This window comes from Carassius gibelio, chromosome B22, assembly GCF_023724105.1.
Source record: "Carassius gibelio isolate Cgi1373 ecotype wild population from Czech Republic chromosome B22, carGib1.2-hapl.c, whole genome shotgun sequence".
Classification (NCBI taxonomy): Eukaryota; Metazoa; Chordata; class Actinopteri; order Cypriniformes; family Cyprinidae; genus Carassius; species Carassius gibelio.
Genome location: NC_068417.1, coordinates 9,475,931 through 9,495,817, shown reverse-complemented (window position 1 = coordinate 9,495,817; position 19,887 = coordinate 9,475,931). Strand labels below are relative to the sequence as shown.

General features: G+C 37.4%; 3 protein-coding genes across 4 annotated transcripts in view; 2 read left to right on the top strand and 1 right to left on the bottom strand.

Moving 5' to 3' along the window:
- The window catches only part of LOC127987326 (uncharacterized), a 256,216-nt gene that overhangs the window by 14,267 nt on the left and 222,062 nt on the right, over window positions 1–19,887 (top strand). The gene's annotated exons all lie outside the window — the stretch shown is intronic.
- LOC127987296 (putative autophagy-related protein 11) overlaps window positions 1–19,887 on the bottom strand; it is a 308,120-nt gene that overhangs the window by 239,885 nt on the left and 48,348 nt on the right. The gene's annotated exons all lie outside the window — the stretch shown is intronic.
- LOC127987988 (cytolytic toxin-alpha-like) lies at window positions 7,983–10,332 on the top strand. Its single transcript, XM_052590461.1, has 2 exons — window positions 7,983–8,090; window positions 8,591–10,332. The coding sequence occupies exons 1-2, from the start codon at window positions 7,994–7,996 to the stop codon at window positions 10,330–10,332; spliced, it is 1,839 nt and encodes a 612-aa protein (XP_052446421.1). The 5' UTR covers window positions 7,983–7,993.

The window sequence follows — 19,887 nt, the reverse complement described above, 5'->3', positions numbered from 1 at the left end:
CGGATTCATTGCATACCAGGCTGACCTTCTGAAAGACCCGGATAAAGGTCAGGGTCTCTCCTCTAATGAAGTGGCTGAGCAGCGCCGCTCTACAGATCTTGCTCTCCATTCTACCAAAAAGACCACTACTGCCATAGGCAGATGTATGGACGGAGAGACATCTGTGGGTGAACCTTGGTGACATTGGGGTTGGAGCTGAAATCTGTAGGACGGTAGCTCTCCAGGAGCAGGGTTGGAGATCCCTGGTCTAAGGGCTAGAGACGGGTCCAGAAGGTTAGTGTCAGGACTCCACCTGCGGTCAGATCTAGAAGGCGGTGCGAATCAAAGAGTCAGAAGCAAGAAGAGGCATTCCCAACACTCTCGTCCGGACCAGGGCAAACCTCCCTCTTAGGATATTTACATCTAACGTTTCCTCACCTAATCATGTTATGAACCTCCATTCACGGCATTACAGTCTCCTGCTGGACCTGGCTTCTATGCCTCCTAGAACTACCTGCTGTAGGTCCAGAAAAGACATGCGTGGGAGCCATGGTGGCAATGTATGATCCATGTCTTCCTTAACTGTTGCTAGTTGTATAATTCTCTTCCTAGCATTTTACAGCAGTTACTGCGCATCTCCTGTAATTCCACAGATGATCACACGAAGTAGCTAAGCCCTTTTGTGGCTTCCTTGGTCAGTCATTTCCAGTGTTTGGAATAACGGCGTTTAAAAGAACAGCGTTAGGTAACGACGTTATTTTTTCAGTAACGGGGTAATCTAAGTAATTACTTTTCCAGTCATCACAACGCCGTTAACGTTACTGAATGTTAAATGCGGTGCGTTACTGTGCATTGATTTAATAAACTATGCAATCCGAACGCACCCCTGGCTCACACAGCGAGTGAGCAGGTGGGTTAATGACGAGATAAGCGATTATGATTGGCTAAGGCAGAGTCATGTGTTTCATGGTAGCCAATCAGAGCCAGCGTTTTTACACACATGCCGGCACACGCGGCAGCGCCAGCGGTGCCAAACACACACACACACACACACACACACACGCAACAGATACAGAGAGATTCGCAGCAGAGATGGCGAGTCGGGAGCAATCCGATGAAAAGTTGTCATTTTCAAGGTGAAGATATAAGCACTACTTCAAATTCATTGTGGTCAAAGGCAAGAACGTGCATGTAATGTGTACATGTAATGTGTGACACGCATCTACAAAGCTAGTGGCCAAAAACACTTTTCTTACAAAGATAACTTGCTGTCTGTTGACATGCAATAAATATTGAAAGTTATGTACGAACACCTGTCTGTTCTACTCATTTCAACTGACTTGTGAAAACTGAAAAAAAAAAAGTAAAAATTCTGTCTTATAGCAACTTTTTTTTTTTTTTTTACAGTAACGCAAATAGTTACTTTCCCTGGTAACGAGTTACTTTTATTATAGAGTAATTCAGTTACTAACTCGGTTACTTTTTGGAACAAGTAGTGAGTAACTATAACAAATTACTTTTTTAAAGTAACGTTCCCAACAGTGATCATTTCTGTGGTGGGATCCTGCAGCTTCCCCTATTGGTATTAGCAATGGTATTTCTAAATCCATATATATGTTAAGAAGTATAACATTACATGTTAGTTCTCTGTGCAAGTCCATATTCATGGTAGATGTGCATGCTAGTCTTTGTGCACCTTTTTAAAACCCTTTATGGTAAAGGTGATGCGATGCAGGTCTCTTCCCCTTTCTCTGAGTTGGCTCAGGCCACGGTTTTTACCTTGGACCCCACTCTCCGTGTACACACTTTTGTAAACAGGGTGTTTCTACTAAATCCTTTTGGTATCTTGTGACCCTCGGGCAGCTCGTTCTTAAAGCAGGAGGTAGTCCAGGTGTGACAGGATATGGCTTATGTCAGCCCTGGTACTCGGCAGTATTTTTTCAATATTTGGTGCACAGCGTAGACCTTTGGCCACAGAGACGTTATGTCAATGACAGCCATTAAAACGTCTTGGTGTAGCTCGGAAATGGACATTTTACATTATCCATCATTAGTTGATTTGCTGAAACTCTTGTTAGAGTTTGTTTAGCTCATTATCTGATTAATATTGAGCTTGTCGTCTGTTTCAAAGAACCAGTCTGCAGAGTATCGTACCTGTCATCAAACTTTCACTGTGATGTTCAAAGCAACTGATGCGTCCACTAAGATGGGCCTAAAACAAGGTTTGCAAGAATCAGATGCAGAGATAAAACAACTGCCTCATGAAGAAAATAAATAAATATAAATTAATAGGAAATTTCCCTCATATAAAAACATTACTGTAACAATTTTGCAGTATTCAGTGCTTGATATTTGCATATTTACAGTTTATCTTATTTTAGGGCTAGGTTTTTTGTTCACTATCTCATGATAGTGAGTTCCTCAAATCCAGTCCAGTTGAGCTCTAGTATCTCTGAAGAAATTTATCAAGTGTGTTTGACTGGTGCTGGAGCTAAACTCTGCAGGACACCGGCCCTCCAGGACCGGATTTGAGGAACCCTTTAATGTATGTCAATATATATATATATATATATATATATATATATATATATATATTAGGGGTGTAACGATACGCGTATTCGTATTGAACCGTTCGGTACGACGCTTTCGGTTCGGTACGCGGTACGCATTATGTACCGAACGGTTCGTTGGACTAATTAATTATATTTGAAAAAGAAATATAATGATATGCGTTCAACAAGGTAGCCCAATAACCCAAACGACGTAACAGGCAACGCCCCTGACACTCCCGAAGAAGAAAAAAACAGCAACTTATATGTTTATGTTAGGCTCAGTCAGGCGCTCGCTCACTCAGCACGCGCTGAAGGCTCGTTGCAAAATGGCCAATGCGTTTAACAGACTAGAAATACAGGATCCTCCAATAACCAACAGGTCTGGTGTTTGGGTGCACTTTGGATTCCCTTTAAGCTATAATGGTGATGGCAAGAGAGTGGTGGATAAAAAAAACAACGGTATGTCGCATCATATCGTCAACTCATTTACGCTGACATCACCTTATTGTGTCAGTATCTGGGAAAAGACGAAAAAAAGGAGAAACATGCACGCAACAAACTATCCCTGCAGCATTTAGACACCGGTATTATAGCTTACAGGGAATCCAAAGTGCACCCAAACACCAGACCTGTTGGTTATTTTAGGATCTTATATTTCTGGTCTGTTAAATGCATTAGACATTTTGCAACGAGCCTTCAGCGCGTGCTGAGTGAGCGAGCGCCTTAGGGGCCGTTCACATATCGTGCCTAAAAACGCATGGAAAACGCTAAGCGCGTCTTTCTCCTCCTTTCCAAAGCGCTCGGGCAGAAGCGCTCATGAGGCGTCTGTCTTTGCTAAGCAACAATGACGTGCTCTCTCCATGAGACGCGGAAATTTCAGCGAAGGATAAATGGATTTGCAGCTCTAAAAATCGCTTGCAGTAGCTCTGCTACTAAATTTATTTCAAAATTGCAATCCATATACAACTATGATCAGCTGTTCCTTCATCTTGGCTGAGTTTTCAATGTTGTTACGGGAAAGGATGAAGCTGATTGGTTAGTTCTTGTCACATGACCCGCGGTGCGCTTGCGGCATTCTGAAAAGTTGAGATGTTTTTACATTTTGCTATATCTAAAACGTACCGAACCGAACCGAACCGAACCGTGACATCAGTGTATCGTATCGAACCGAACCGTGAATTTTGTGAACCGTTACACCCCTAATATATATATATTAGCATGAGGCACCACAATATCACAAAACATCATACAGCATTTGATCCACAAGTGGAAGCATGAGTGTCTTTTCACATTATAGTGAAATTTTGATTAACAACACAATTTAAATATTAATGGCCAAGAAAACGCTATGATTAGAAGAATAAATACTTCAAATTTGGTTTTCAATATTAGACAGGACTGAAGTTAGCGTAGCACATTACCTTGTCTCTGCATATTTGCCTTTCATCAATGCACACAGTCTATTAAAATATGGGATTTTATTTCAACTGTAATTATGTAATTCACATTAATGTCCCCCTTTTATTTATTATTATTATTTGTATTATTATTATTATTATTATTTATTTTGATCTTTCTATCTATCTATCTATCTATCTATCTATCTATCTATCTATATATATATTTTTTAATACAGATTACACTCTGTGCCCATAATATATTTATCACAGTGATCTTGTGCACATTATCTTGGTTTGGCAATGTGCCCTTTAAAATATCTATGCACGGTCATTGCTCTGGGCTGCATTTCCCAAAAGTGTTGTTGGCTTAATTGATTGTGATGGTCTTCCAAATCAACTCTGCACGATGATTTTGGAAAATGCAGCCCTGCATGTTGTCTGATAGATAACAAATTCAAAAATAAGAAAATGAGCTACATATTAACAGCAAAACAAACTCTTTCAAAGAGCATTTCAGTAAATCCACTGTATGTCGGGAAGTAAAATGTCAACATAAGAAACGAAAGGAGCTGTTACAGTTTACTTAAAGAGTTTGTATGCCCTTTATTTTGGTCTCAACTGACGGTCAAACTGAATGTTCCAGTAATGCCTGGCAAACATCAGATTGCTGTTTGATGTCACGAGGGCTGTCATGATATCAGATTTTTTCCAACCATGGTTTTCATTGCCAAAGGAATTTATGGTAACAATAAATTGCAAACATGATAGACACCTTAAAAAAAATTTCAGTCAAATTCATCTTTACTTTGCTTCTTTTGTGTTTTGCTTTAATTTGTTAGCCAACATATCACACTATTTCACAGAACAAATACAAGAATTACAACTCTGGCCTCACTGCCTAAGAAATAACCAGGAGAGAGAGAATACTGTCAAACTCAGCAGTATTATAGATAAAGCTTTAACAACACAACTAATACATTACCTTATTTGAAATAACATACCCAAATTAAAATGCATAGATCATGAAGCCTTTGAGCTTCAAACTTTGTGCATTTTAATTCTGAGATGTCTGTGATTTCATTTAGAAGAGACTAAAATGCTAACCATTTTTAGCTTAGCACAGCAATTTATGAAATTTATGAAAATATTAACATATTTTACTCCAAAACTGTGATAAAGCATCAGTTGAGTGATTGAAATAACTTCCAAATGTGTACTGATGTGGCTTCTTATCACAGAATGAGGCAAAAATTATATTACTTTAGTATTCTACACAGTGATGAAGACTAAGTTGAATTTTGGAGACTTTCTGATCCCAAGATTCAAAAACCAATCATTTTAATTCTAAAAGAAGAAGTGGCAAAAAACTATGTTTAATAGTCAGTTTATATTTTACCAAGGGTACCAAGGGTGCACCAACCACCCCCCCTTTCCCCCATCATGGGTCTATGAGGGCAAAGGGTCCGTTTCTTCTGCATATAAATATCACTGCAGAAACCCAGTGAGCTTCAGACTCCAGTTGAAGACACAGCCAGAAGATTTCATCTCTGAATTTCCCAAGGACACACACAGAGTCCAGGTAACACATCATTAAATATATTTAAATTAACAGATGCGACAACAGGGGATTTATAGGCATGTTTTTATTATAATTAAAAAAAATAATAATAATCACCACTGCTTGTTGAGGTGTGTTCAGGGGCATTGCTATTATGGAGCTGAAAATAGACTGCGCCATAGACCGACTCAAACCTGGTCTAAAGTCTGGCGCAATATTTTTTCTTTGTTATTTTAAAGAGCGTGTTAGTATAGGCAGGTCCACAACACTTGTACATGCTGCTTATTAAACACAGGGATGCACAGCAGCGTACAAACATGCCAAATATTAAAAATTAAAGGAGTCAATGCATAATAATATTTTAAAGGCTAATTAAATATATTTATATATAAATGCCTACATGTCATAATGGATATTCATCGCATGTATCAGAATTAGGCTTGTATCGCACATGAGCAGCTCCGTTTCATCTATTTGAGCTTGCCAAATTCCGCCGTGTAAATAGCAAATCCATCATGGCACGGGCGCAACTGGCTCTTAAAGACAATAGCAAAAGTGGATTTGGACACACCCTGAGTGCACCTGCACCGTGCGCTTTACACTTTGCATTTAGATCGTTAAAATAGGGCCCATAGTGTTAATATGAAAATGTTGCTTGTCCCTTTAAGAATGAGAGTTGTCAAGAGCTATACTGTTTCAAGTAGACTTTGCAGAACCTCTCAAGCTCCATCAGGTTGGATGGGGAGCGTCGGTGCACATATCTCCCTAGAGATGTTCATTAGGGTTCAAGTCTGGGCTCTGGCTGGGCCACTCAAGGATATTCACAGAATTTTCCTGTAGCCACTCCTCTATTGTCTTGGCTGCGCTTAGGGTCATTGTCACAGTCAGTTGTCCAGAGAGCTCTTGAGCAGGTTTTAATCAAGAATGTAATATTTGCCATTCACAATTCATTTTTTCATCTGCATATATTTGCCATCTGCAATTCAAATACGTCTACATTATTCTTCTATTACATAATAATGATATTCACACTGACATCTTACACAGTTTAATGGGTAAATTAATTTATTGGAGACAGAATTCAACAAAGACAGGCTTTTATTTGTGTGCATAGCATGATGGATGCTCTCACAGTCTGATAGAGGCTTAAATCAATCTGCAGTCAAATCATAATCTTTCAAATACTTGGTCAGCATCTGCAGCACACAAGCAGGAACCCTCCAACTTCCCCAGCTCCACCTGTACACTTCTGTTCTGGGTGGTTCATGTTCAGGTATGCTTTGTACAGTAGCAGAAGCATATCGTACTTGTTGTTGTTGTTGTTTTGTTTTGTGTTTATTACTGCTGATTGATTGTGTGTTCTTAAAGTCCAGCTGGCTTGATCATATGTAAGTTTTAATATTGTTTTTATGTTTTATATGAAACCTACCTATTATCCCTGCTCTGAGTGGGATTAAAACCGGTGTCTCCAGATCCCTATTTTCAACACAAAGGCAGTCTATTCAGGACACTGAGGCATCTTCTCATGTGATTTCCATTCAAATAGGTCTTCTTGATGCCATTTTTAAGATGGTGCCACCTTTGATGTACCCGAAGCAGCCAAACTTCATCTGCTTATGTGCATATTTATGGCTGGCAACCCTAACTGTGGCGAATGCTGGAATTTCTCGTCCCATTATGTCCCGAAGCAAAACATTGACTCCAGGTAAGATGCAAATGGCGTTACAAAATGTGAATGTATAGAGATCAGCAATATTACAGTGTGCTGTATATTTTGTGTGCTTATTGGATTGTTGTTAACTTGATCCTGTATTCCCTCTTAACACATTTTGTTGTGCTATGAGTTTGCAGCTATATTTTATTATCCTGAGTGGTCCCAGTCCTTAATACCTGTGTATTTACATAGTAACTTGATGTGTACATAGTATGTAACCACAGTGTAAATATCTACAGCTCTAATGTTTGTATAACTATACATATGTAACAACCCACTGAATGTTATGTGTATGTACAAATGTGTAACAGTACATTGGTAACAACTCTTTTTGGTAATGAAAGTGCATGTGTAATAGGACTAACAGCACTTATTGGTGAAGAAAGTGTTACACTGCATATTAGATTTATCATGTAATTACTCTGATATTACACAGCAGCAGCCAGTTAAGTTAGGATTTAAATATAAATTGTGTTTGGTGTCCAGAATGTTACACTTTATATCAAGTGGACATTTACTGAGGAGTTACCGTGTAAGTACACTGGTATTACTGTGGTGCGCCAACTCCAATTTGAGATCCAACTCCTCCCACTTTACATACAAGTGTTGTTACCAATGCCCTGTTACATATTTGTACACAAAAAATCCTGAGGCTGGTTACATGTGTGTAGTTACAGAAATATTACAGCCGTAGGTATTTAGGGACACTTAATGTAAAGTGGGACCTAATGGGGTCTCTATACCATTATTCATTGTCATTAAAAATGTGTTATGAATATCTTTCTTTATTATGGCCATAGCATCAGAGACGATGGAAGTGGCAGCCCTAGGAAGACCTCTGTCACTTGGTATGCTTTACGACTCCCGCAAAGATTCCTTCATTCCAGGTAGTGTATCTATTTAAAAATGTATCATAATTTAAAAAAAAAGATCACCAAATTTTAAATCACCAATTACCAGAGAAAAAATAGTGAACCTGCTGTTCCTCCTAAGCAAAATAATTGTAATGTGCATTTGTTCAGATATAACAGATATGACTTTGCTATCCAAGTACTACCAATAGTTTTGTGACCTTAAGGAGCGTGATTGTAGCATGGTAGAAAACTTGTTAGTTACGCAGGAGCTAAACCATTCAGAGCCTAAATAATAGTCATATTTTGTAACTGATATGGAACTTAATAGGTAGCCAGTGACTGTAGAATTGTGGTAATATGACCATATTTTCTTGACCTGGTGCTGCATTTTGGACTACCTGTAGCTTGTTCATTGAAGATGCAGGACAACCAGCTAGAAGTGCATTACAATAGTCCCGTCTTTTCTGCATATTTACAAGCCTACATCTCTTCCTCAAACATACAGTAACTCTTAAATCCATTTTTCGTTTCAGGTCTTACTCTCTGGGATAAGAAATCATTGGAGGAAAATGTAGGCACTCATCGTCAGGTCCAGACAAATCTGAAGTTCAGTAGCTCTGATTCCCTTTCTACTAAGTCCAGTCTCCTGGATATAAGTGCTTCCCTGAAGGCCAGTTTCTTGGCGGGGCTCGTGGAGGTGGGAGGATCTGGAAAGTTCCTGCATGACACCAAATCCTCACAACAACAGTCCAGAGTTACAATGTATTACAGTGAAACCACAAGATATGAACAGCTCACTATGTCCCAACTGGGCAAGATCACCCACCCTGAAGTGTTTGACCAACAAACTGCAACTCATGTGGTCACGGCGGTACTGTACGGCGCTCAGGCCATCATGGTGTTTGATCGGATGTTTTCAGAAGAGGAAAACAAGCAGGAGATTGAGGGAGAAATGGATGCCATGGTCAGGAGCATCCCTTCATTTTCCATTACTGGAGATGGATCTGTAAATATGAAAGATCATAACAAGACAATGTCTGAGAAGATCACATGCACATTTTATGGGGACTTCTCTCTTGATCAGGACCCCACCACATACAGGGAGGCCATTAAGACATACAAGAATCTCCCCACTCTGCTGAGGAACAATCCAGACGATGTGGTTCCAATAAAAGTCTGGCTCTATCCTCTTCATCTATTGGACAGAAAAGCAGCTCAGATTAAGAGAGAAATCACCACAAGTCTGATTTCCGACATTGAATCTTTAATGGAGGAGCTGGGAGAGGCAGAGAAGAAATGCAATGACCTGCTCAAAAGAACACTAGTCGATACTTTCAGTGACATTAAAGAGAGGCTGCACTCTTTTCAGGAGTCATTTAACTTTTACAAGACAAAGCTACTGAGTAAAATTGGCAGGGTCTTGCCTGATATTCGAGGAGGAGATATGGAGGAGAAATATCTGGAAGACATCCTGGAGACCCATAGGAGGTCCCCATTCAGAGCCAGCATGCTTAACCACTGGTTAAATGATGCAAAGTCTGAACTTGAACTCTTGAGTTCTCTTACCGAGACATTGGAAGGGATCGAAATTGAAGACTCAGACAATCTCATGACCCTCTTCTTTGACTTGGATATTGATGCAGTGGTGTGCTTCACCTTGACATCTCTGGAGTATGAAGACAGATATATTTCAACCCTGGAAAACTTCCTGCATTCTGACAGGTTTAGAGTGCAAGTTGGGTTTAACACTTATTTTTCAGTGGAATCTTCTGGAAAGTGGTTCAGTGATCACAATGTCATAGTAAAGATGATAAAAGACTTGACTCAATTCAGGAGGTTTGCAGAGGCCAATAAAGATAACAAGAAAATCCATTTCATAATATCTTCAATTGCCAATCCCTCCATTGAAGGCTCCTCTATCTATCTGTATGAAAAAGGGGATCTGACAGACAAACAGTTCAAGCCCATGTCCAAGCCGCCCCCACCAATAGTGAAGAATGTCAAGGACCAAACTGTGTCCTTGAAGCTACCAAAATCTTCTTCTAGAGGGAGAGTGCAGTACAGAGTAGAATACAAGCCAATTAAACCACATAATAAAGCTGAGGAACTATGGCATTCTATGGACACATATGATGAAGACTTTACTTTGACTGGATTGGAGTCTGGACAGCAATACTGGATCCGCTATAGTAGAGTTGATAAAGTGGGAGTGAGTGAAGCCAGTGATACTGTCAGCACTTCCTCTTTCGGTAAGTGTCATATGCTTATTGAATAATTAAGTGTTGTCACCAAATGTGCCCCACACGTCCTGAAAGGTGAAGACAAAACATTTTGATCACCTCAACCCTCTCCATGTAAACGAATGGGACACTTCTAATACATATACATATTCTAAAACATATTTCCATGTTTTCCATCTTTTTTATGTACATAAATCATGCTTTCTTTCTCCCGTAGTGACGTGGCTGCCAAACAATGCGGATAAACACACAGACGGAGGTATCCACGCATGCTTAATTTCTCTCTCTAACTGCAGTAGCCTGCATATCAATGGCTCAAGCCAAACTCTTTGGCATTAGCAGCCGAAGGTTGGAGTGAGATGAGTTACTTTTCATGGTGGAAACTTACACATGTTTCAGGGTGGAAACATGACAAATGTCTCGAAATAAAACTTTTGTACCAGGTCTTGAGGCAGCCTGGTCTAATTGTTTATATGTAGGTATTAGTACATAACGTTTACAAGCACAAAACATACAGTTTTAATGAAATACAGACTTTAAAATGTAAATATTGCTATGTATTTTTTTTTTAATCCCACTCCTACCTCTAAACCTAACCATAACTATTTCTTAAAAATATGTACAGTATAAAGAAAAACATGACAGTAAAATAAGTTTAAACATAATAATTTATTTATAGCAAACATATCAAAAGCTGCCATAAACCTGTCGTTAAGCTTCTTGAAGCATCATTTTTTTAATTTGTAATGAGCGTGTCAGCTCAGCGCGGGTATTGCTGATCAGTGGCGTGCACAAGAGGGTTGGGGGGTGGGATTGGTTTGAGCCCCTGCCCCTTTGAGGTCCGACGCTAAAGTGCCCTAGCGGTCTGGTCTGCCATCGGTCTGCGATTTCTTCCGAGGGAAGGGGTGTGTGATATGAATTATTTTTGATCGTGGACGATAAAAGTGTCTCCTCGATCTGATTTTGGAGAAATATCATTGTATTGTGCTGCAGCACACGTTTTATCATCTGCAGTTTTGGCGTCACAGAATATATACTGCGAAGGACCACAGATGACTGTGACATACATGCAGGGGGGCAGGGTTTCAAATTTTATTGAAGCACCCCTGGGCGCCACCATTGGCTAGCTGACCCCCACCTGCTGTTAGCATTCCATTGACTCCCATTCATTTTGGCGTCACTTTGACAGCAAATAACTTTACATATGAGGCGTTTAAAGACCATTTGTCCATTCATTATTTCTAGAGAAACACAAAAATGTATAAAAGGACCCATTACCTTGTATCTTACGTTGTGGCCCCGTAGAATCAGTTTTTGTAAAAATAGGCTAACGATTGCGTCATAACCTGCGACTGACCTGCGCACAGTAGATAAATTACCGTATGGACAGGAGGAGAAGCTCGCAGACAATCTTTTACTGTCTATGAGGCTATTGGGGGACGTGGAGGCATGAAGTCAAGGGGGAAGCCCATAGAGAGTCCATAAAAGCAATGGGACAAAATTTTGAGTCTGCGCAGTACGCTCAACCCCCAGGAAGTGCATGCTTCTAATTGACTTCAGTTGTCTCTGTTGAATCCAATAGGGTTGCTGTGTCCGTTTCATTTATTGTCTATGCATACAGTACATGCAGTACCACTGCTCCCTATACACAGAGTACGCAGTTTGGGGGGGACCATCCCAGTTGCTCAAAAAAAAAAAAAAAAAAAAACGTATGCTTTATATGTTAACAAATACGTAAATAAGAATGTAAACATGAACATGTAAACATAATTATAATAAATGCGTCTCACAGTGAAGACAGTAGACAACGTGACACACCATTCCCGCAGCTGCGCGCGTGCTCGCTCTCACCTCATGTTTGCGACTTACTGCAAATGATCATAACAGATGGACAACTATGCCCAGTAAAAGACAACAGTAGTCCGGTGACGAGATAAGTAAAAGAAAAAATCCCAACATGAGGCACGTGCATCACTTTTAGGTACTTTTATAATCATGTTTATCTTTTTTGGATTTTGATAACATTAAGTTAATAACGTGTTTTAAAGTCGGTGACATTATATCACCGCCACATCTGCCTTAATATTCTCTTTCTATGTTCCCTTCCGAAAATTTACCATAATTTTACTACAAAAAAATAAATAAAAAATAAAACATAGTTCTTGTAGCAATGGTAACTACAAATTAACCATGGCTTTGATGACGTGGATTTACAAAGTACTCAGATAATATTTTTGTGGTAGGAAAAACAGAACTAAGCAAACAACCTTTTAAAATGCCATAAAACGCATCATACAAAATGAGGCTATAATGATTGGTTAATAAATAATTGAATAACACTACATAATATAATACAAAATAAAAATTTATGTACATAACAAATGCCTGCAAAGGGCACTAAAAAGCCTGATGACTGCTGTTGTAACACTTACTGGAAGATCAAATCCTTGTTTAATATCGACCATACATTTCATTCAAATATCCACTTAATCTTTCATTTTTGGCCACCTTTTTACGATAGAAATGCTAGCCTCTATAATTTCTTCAACAAAAACATGTGGACATCGCAACCATTAACACACATTTTTTTGTGTGTTATTTCTGAATGCTTGAGGGACTATAAAATCAATCATACAACTGTATTAATAAAATCATAGCCATAGGCGACTGTCTAGCTACTGTAACGTAATGCAAACTGTAATTTTAGTCATAATGGTTTTTCACAATGGTGTGTGGGTCTTATCAATGTTTCTTACCAGCTTTCATTTATGTTATTTTTTTTTTTTGGTTTACTTAGTTTTTGTTTACTCTAAGTAAACGCACCTGTGTAAGTCACTTAACCTGCTTCTGGAAAACCCAACAGTGCAGTTCTGTTTATACATATCTGGTTTACTGGCTATTCTGTAGTAAGCCCTGCAAATTTAAGGGAGTCAGTTATGCAGTTATCAGTCTTGTTAACTAAACTGTGTGAACCTTACAACTTTTGGCTCTCTAAAAATGCCAGAAAACTTTATTATGCTTTATTCTTAGGTTTTCTCTTAATTCTTTTTTTAAGGACAACCTTTGATTGTGGGTGGGAGAGGAGGTGATGAATTCTCCATTAAGTCCACTTATAACGACCACAACACCGTTAAGAAGATCGTCATATATTACTCTGTGGTGGGTGAAGGTTTTTTTATTTATTTTTTAACTAATTTATCATCACTGATTTAGTCACATTATCATCATTCAGTTATTCACATGAAATGCATTTCTGCCATAGGAGACAATAAAAACAATACAGCTGTTCCTCGAGGATGACCAGATGATTAAAGTTGGTAAGAATAAAGCAAGTTATAAAGAAGAACTTGAATTTGACAAAACGGATAAAATTGTTTCTGCAAAACTGTGGCCAAATACACTAAATGACAGATTTTGTGGTCTGGAATTTAAGGTGAAAAAAATGAGTGGTGAAATAACAAAAATGTCTGTCAAATGTAACAATCTGGGTGCTCCTGTGTTTGTTAATGTTAGATCAGGAAATTGTCAAGGCATGAAAGGTAGAGCCGGACATGAAATTGATGCTCTGGGTTTCTATTTCAATTAGACTGCAGCTTTATATTTGTGTTTTTTATAATTCTAAACCAAATAACAAATGAACATCTAAAAAATGACATCTGAACAGCAATCGTACAAGCGAAACATATTTTTTTAGAAATGTATACTAAAAGTGTGTGAGTGACGATATCCGATTTGAATGTATCAGTAATATTTTACAAGTTTTCTACTGCCAATAACACTGTTATAATTTTCAGGTAAATCAATAAATGATTGTATTTTGGGTTAAGGGAAAACCATGAATAGCATCTTATTTTGTTTTATGTCATGTATGTCTTTATTTAGTTTTTTATCATTTATTTTTCTGTTCTGTACCTTGTGGAAGTACAAAACATCTTGATGTACAATGACAATAAAGAAGGGCCTTACACAAGTCTGTCATTCACCAAAATGGTGATTGTGTTAATAAAATATCAAGTATAGGTCTGGGCGATATATCGAACGATATGATCATGCGCATCTAATCAGTAAAGCTGCTTCCGTGATCACCGCTAAAATCTCCATCACCTGCTTATAATTGGAGTGGCGTTTAATAGACAGCAGAGTTGGGACTTTCAAGTCACAAGCAAGTCTTCAAGTCATATCCAAGTCCTCAAAGGGTTAAAGTTAATCAGATCATTAAGTGACTAATTAAATGATGATTGACTGATTGACTAATTAAATGATGAACTTCTGCTGTTAACAATCAACATCACTGAAGTAAAGCGAAACACAAGAACTACAACTGAATTTAGCCACAGCCTTCAACTGAAAAAAAAAGTAAAAGAAAAAAAAAAACACTATGTCACCATAATTGTGGTCAAGGTTTGCTTTAGGTAGTCTCTTGACCCTTTTACTAATTCAAAGAAATTTGATTCAAAACAATTTCAATATTGTTTTCGCAACAAACATGTATGCATTGCTGAATCAAACCTTGTAGTGACAGATGATCTTATGCTTTTTCTGCTTATAACTCATGTTGACTTGGACATCATGAGATAGTCTTCTTTGGATTGTTGACTGACATTCATCTTTTACCAGAGTTGGGGCTTTCAAGTCACAAGCAAGTCTTCAAGTCATATCCCAAGTACTCAAAGGGTTAAAGTTAATGAGATAATTAAGTGACTAATTAAATGATGATTGTGCATTAATGATGAACACCTGCTGTTCTTGAGAATTACAGAGGATCAGATGTTGATGTTTTATTGGTTAAAGTGATGCAACCATAATGGAGATCAGCGTGTGCTTTAGTGGGGCTCTTGACCCTTGACTGCCATGTTAGATCTCTTTATGTAGCATTGCATGAGGTGCTGTAAAGCAGAGAGAAGAAACTAATCTGTATGTGATAGGTGGTCAGATTACAATCAAATTAACATTAGCTCTATTTAAATTAAGAATAATCAACCCAGTAAATCAAGACTATGGAAAAAAAATTTAAAGTGAATTTTAAATCTACTAAGTGCATACAAAATTTGAAAAACTATACTCTGTAGACACACACAGACATCAAGAACCAGCATATGACTCTCAACAGTGGTGACAATCAACAAAATGTTGCATGCTGGGTAAAACCTTAGTAAAAACTCCCGTCATGCACTGCAGTATGAAAAATTGTCACCACTGTTGAGGATCGTGTGATAAGTGTGTTTGTCTAAAAACCTGAACTGATTGTCTCCTTTTGTGTTTTTCAACATTGAAGCATTGTGATTTTTTTTTTTTTTTTAACTTCAGTTCAGTAATAGCTGAGTGTCAGTCTACTATCCAAAGATAAACACAATTTCATGATGTTCAGTCATCATGAGTTATAAGCAAAAAAAGCATAAGAGCATAAGATAAGATGTTACTGCAAGGTTTGACTCAGCAATGCGTACATGTTTGTTGCGAAAACAATATTGCAATTGTTTTTAATCAAATTGGTTTGAATTAGTAAAAGGGTCAAGACACTACTTAAAGCAAACCTTGACCACAATTATGGTGGCATAGTGTTTTTTTTTTCTTTTACTTTTTTTTCAGTTGAAGGCTGTGGCTAAATTCAGTTGTAGTTCTTGTGTTTCTCTTTAATTCAGTGATGTTGATTGTTAACAGCAGATGTTCATCACTAATGCACAATCATCATTTAATTATTCACTTAATTATCTCTTTAGCTTTAACCCTTTGAGGACTTGAATATGACTTGAAGACTTGCTTGTGACTTGAAAGTCCCACCTCTGATAGACAGAGCCGTAGATCGCTGACAAGCCACGCCATATCGCGTTCATTATCGAAGGCGATTCATCTGCGATAATGAACGCGATATGGCGTGGCTTGTCAGCGATCTACGGCTCTGTCTATTAAATGCCACTCCAATTATAAGCAGGTGATTGAGATTTTAGCGGTGATCACGGAAGCAGCTTTACTGATTAGATGCGCATGATCATATCGTTCGATATATCGCCCAGCCCTAATCAAGTATGCAACACTTTTCACTCCACACTCCACTTGTCTATTCTGCAGAAAAGCAGTGAGGTAGTTCTCGGTTCTGATAAGTCCCAATAGTTGCAGGGAAACATCCACTTGAAAGGAGGGATAGATACAGACAGATGAGCACACTGTTAACAACTTCCCTGTGTTTTAGCAGTAAGTTACTGGCAGCACGGTTGCCAGCAAGTTACTGTATTTTGGTTTTACAGTAATGTACTGTAATGCAGCATTACATCATGTAAAACAGTTTGGGAAAGTGCCACTTGAAACACCATCATCTGCTGAAACGTGTTTAAATCATTGACATATTATCGTTCAGAAACCAGTGAGAAAAACAACAGAAAGATCTCAATCATTGGCACGCCAGTGCTCATGTGTCATGGCCTAATGGTTAGAGAGTTGAACTTGTAACCCAAAGGTCACAGGAATTGTAGTTGGAGGAAGTGAATGATTTTTGCCGTCATTCCCAAAATATTATCTTAAAATAAATTAAAACCAGACATTTTAGACTTGGTTTTGGAGGACGCAACTAGCAGAACTCAGTTTATGAAGCTTATATAAATATATATGCAAATTTAGTGTCCAATGGCAGTCCACATCTTCTCTTTCTGGTTATGATATTTCAAATGATTAATGTTCTAAAGGAATTAAAAAAATATACATAATTAATTTACTGACACCAGAGGCAATCCAAGAAAATCAGAAGGAAAGAGCATAGGCTAGAAGAAAAATCGGACAGGCAAGAAAATTAAAGAGACCTGAGCGATTGTGTTGTTCTTCTCCTGATAAGGAAACAGATTTGGCAAGATATGGAGGATGTATAAAAGTAATGACACCTAAAATGTGTAAAGAAGAATCCTCAAATGAAATAATTTGATCAGATTTCCCTGATTGACATTCCAATGTGGGAATGATGTGAATCAAATACTGAAACAGGGCTTTTCTCTTTTCTTATCTCTGTTTTGGCCAGTTTTTTATCTCTAAGTAAGCTGGCATACAAAGGCACTGTAGTTTACATCACATCATTACTGGGAGGAAGTCATGCTATATGAGGTTTGACATGATGCATGTAACATGTAAAGCACATCTAACCACTATTTCTGAATACAATGCTAAAGTTATTTCCATTAAAATAGGTTCAAAATGAATGTGCATATCCCCTATATCTGTATGTTTAACGGTAATGTAAACTATTAAAAACAAATGGTTCCCAGACTAAACTGTATCTCAAATATTCCTCAAAGTGTAACTGAGAACACTGAAAAAAGTAATAAGTAAATTTACTTAATTTTTATTTGGCAAGTTTTTGCACAAGCATTTTTCAAGTAAATTTAACACATTTGGAAATTAAGTAAATCTACTTAACTAAGTTAAGTAAAAAAAATAAAATTATAATAAGTACATTTTATTGAGTAAAATTTAATTAAATAATATTAAATTAATGCATTTAGCAGACACTTTTATCCAAAGCAACTTACAGTGCATTGAGGCTAACAATTTTCACCTATCATGTGTTCCCGGGGAATCGAACCCCCAACCTTGCACTTGCTAATGCAATGTTCTACGACTGAGCTACAGGAACACTTCAAGATCTTGTGAAAAATAAGTGAAAATTTCACTTACTTACTTTTTTTATTTTGGAAAAGTTTTTACACTAACAAAAAACCCGAAACAGATATTCTAGAAATTTCTAAATGTAAAATAATTTTTAAATAACAGTTTTATCAAATGAGGGTAAATAAGTCTCTCACTTCTGTCCCTTTAAACCAGTTTACAGCAAAGACAGCACGAAGGACTGGATGCACATGATAAATATTCTGCAATTAAGAAAACAGACAAAAGAAATAGCACTGTAAAACCCGATAAGTAAACTTTTCTCAAACCGTTTGAGTAAACAGATTGCCTTGATTTAAACCGTGTAAGTTTTAAAACTTTGCATTTAAGTAATTAAGTGATTAACTAAGTGCTGATTGAGAATTAGTGATGAACAGCTGCTGTTAACAAACAGAATCACTGAAGAAAAGAGAAACACAAGAACTACTACAACTGACTTCAGACACAGACTTAGATGAAATCAACTGAAATAAAATACATGAAATCTCTCAAGATCTGATTAAACAACCACACAAACAGCATCAGCAGCTCCACTTATTAATAACCAGACTGACTTTATTTCTGTCAGACGTCTACAGAAGATCTTATTGAGAATGAACTAAGGTTTAGATGTTGATTTATTATTTCATTTGAAGTAACCATGTTAGAGATCAGTGTTTGCTTTAGTTGGGCTCTTGACCCTTGATTTCAGTCTTAGTCTTTTCTCTGGCTGTTATAACCGTGTGTTTCTGAAACATATTTGTTGTAACTCAAAAGCCCAGAAGAAAAGCCATCAGGTGTTAACCTGTATCTAGGTGTAGATTGTTATACTTTACATTGGTGATGGTAATCATCAATTATTTGTCTGTATGGAGTCTAATGAAGTAGGTGTTGTGTAATTAGTAGAAGTGATTCTAATAAAAGTGACATTAAGAGTCAGTGATTCTGTGATAGTCAGTTAATATAAAAAAATGACTTTCTAAACATTTTTGTACACATACATTTTTCTTCTATGCCAGTAGTTGGTCAAACACAGACATTAATAATCAGAATATGAACCTCTACAATGGTGACGAAAAAAAAACATGCAGCATTTTTTTTATGGTCACCATTGTTGAGGTTCATATTCTGATTATTGATGTCTGTGTGTGACTAATTGACACCGTAGAAGACCACACTGTTTGAAAAGTCATTCATATTAACTGATTAATCACAGAAACACTGGCTCTTAGAATCACTTTTATGATAATCAATCAAATTACACAACACAGAGATTAGACTCCGTACAGTTCAATAATTGATGATTATCATCACCAATATAAAGTATAACAATCTACACCTAGGTACAGGTTAACATCTGATGGCATTTCTTCTGGGCTTTTGAGTTATAACAAATGTGTTTTAGAAACACACGGTTATAACAGCCAGAGAAAAGACTAAGACATAAATCAAGGGTCAAGAGCCCAACTAAAGCAAACACTGATCTCTAACATGGTTACTTCAAATGAAACAATAAATCAACATCTAAACCTTAGTTCATTCTCAATAAGATCTTCTGTAGACGTCTGACAGAAATAAAGTCAGTTTGGTTATTAATAAGTGGAGCTGGTGATGCTGTTTGTGTGGTTGTTTAATCAGATCTTGAGAGATTTCATGTATTTTATTTCAGTTGATTTCATCTAAGGCTGTGTCTGAAGTCAGTTGTAGTAGTTCTTGTGTTTCTCTTTTCTTCAGTGATTCTGTTTGTTAACAGCAGCTGTTCATCACTAATTCTCAATCAGCACTTAGTTAATCACTTAATTACTTAAATGCAAAGTTTTCAAACTTACATGGTTTAAATCAAGGCAATCTGTTTACTCAAACGGTTTGAGAAAAGTTTACTTATCGGGTTTTACAGTGCAATTTCATTTGTCTGTTTTCTTAATTGCAGAATTTTTATCATGTGCATCCAGTCCTTCGTG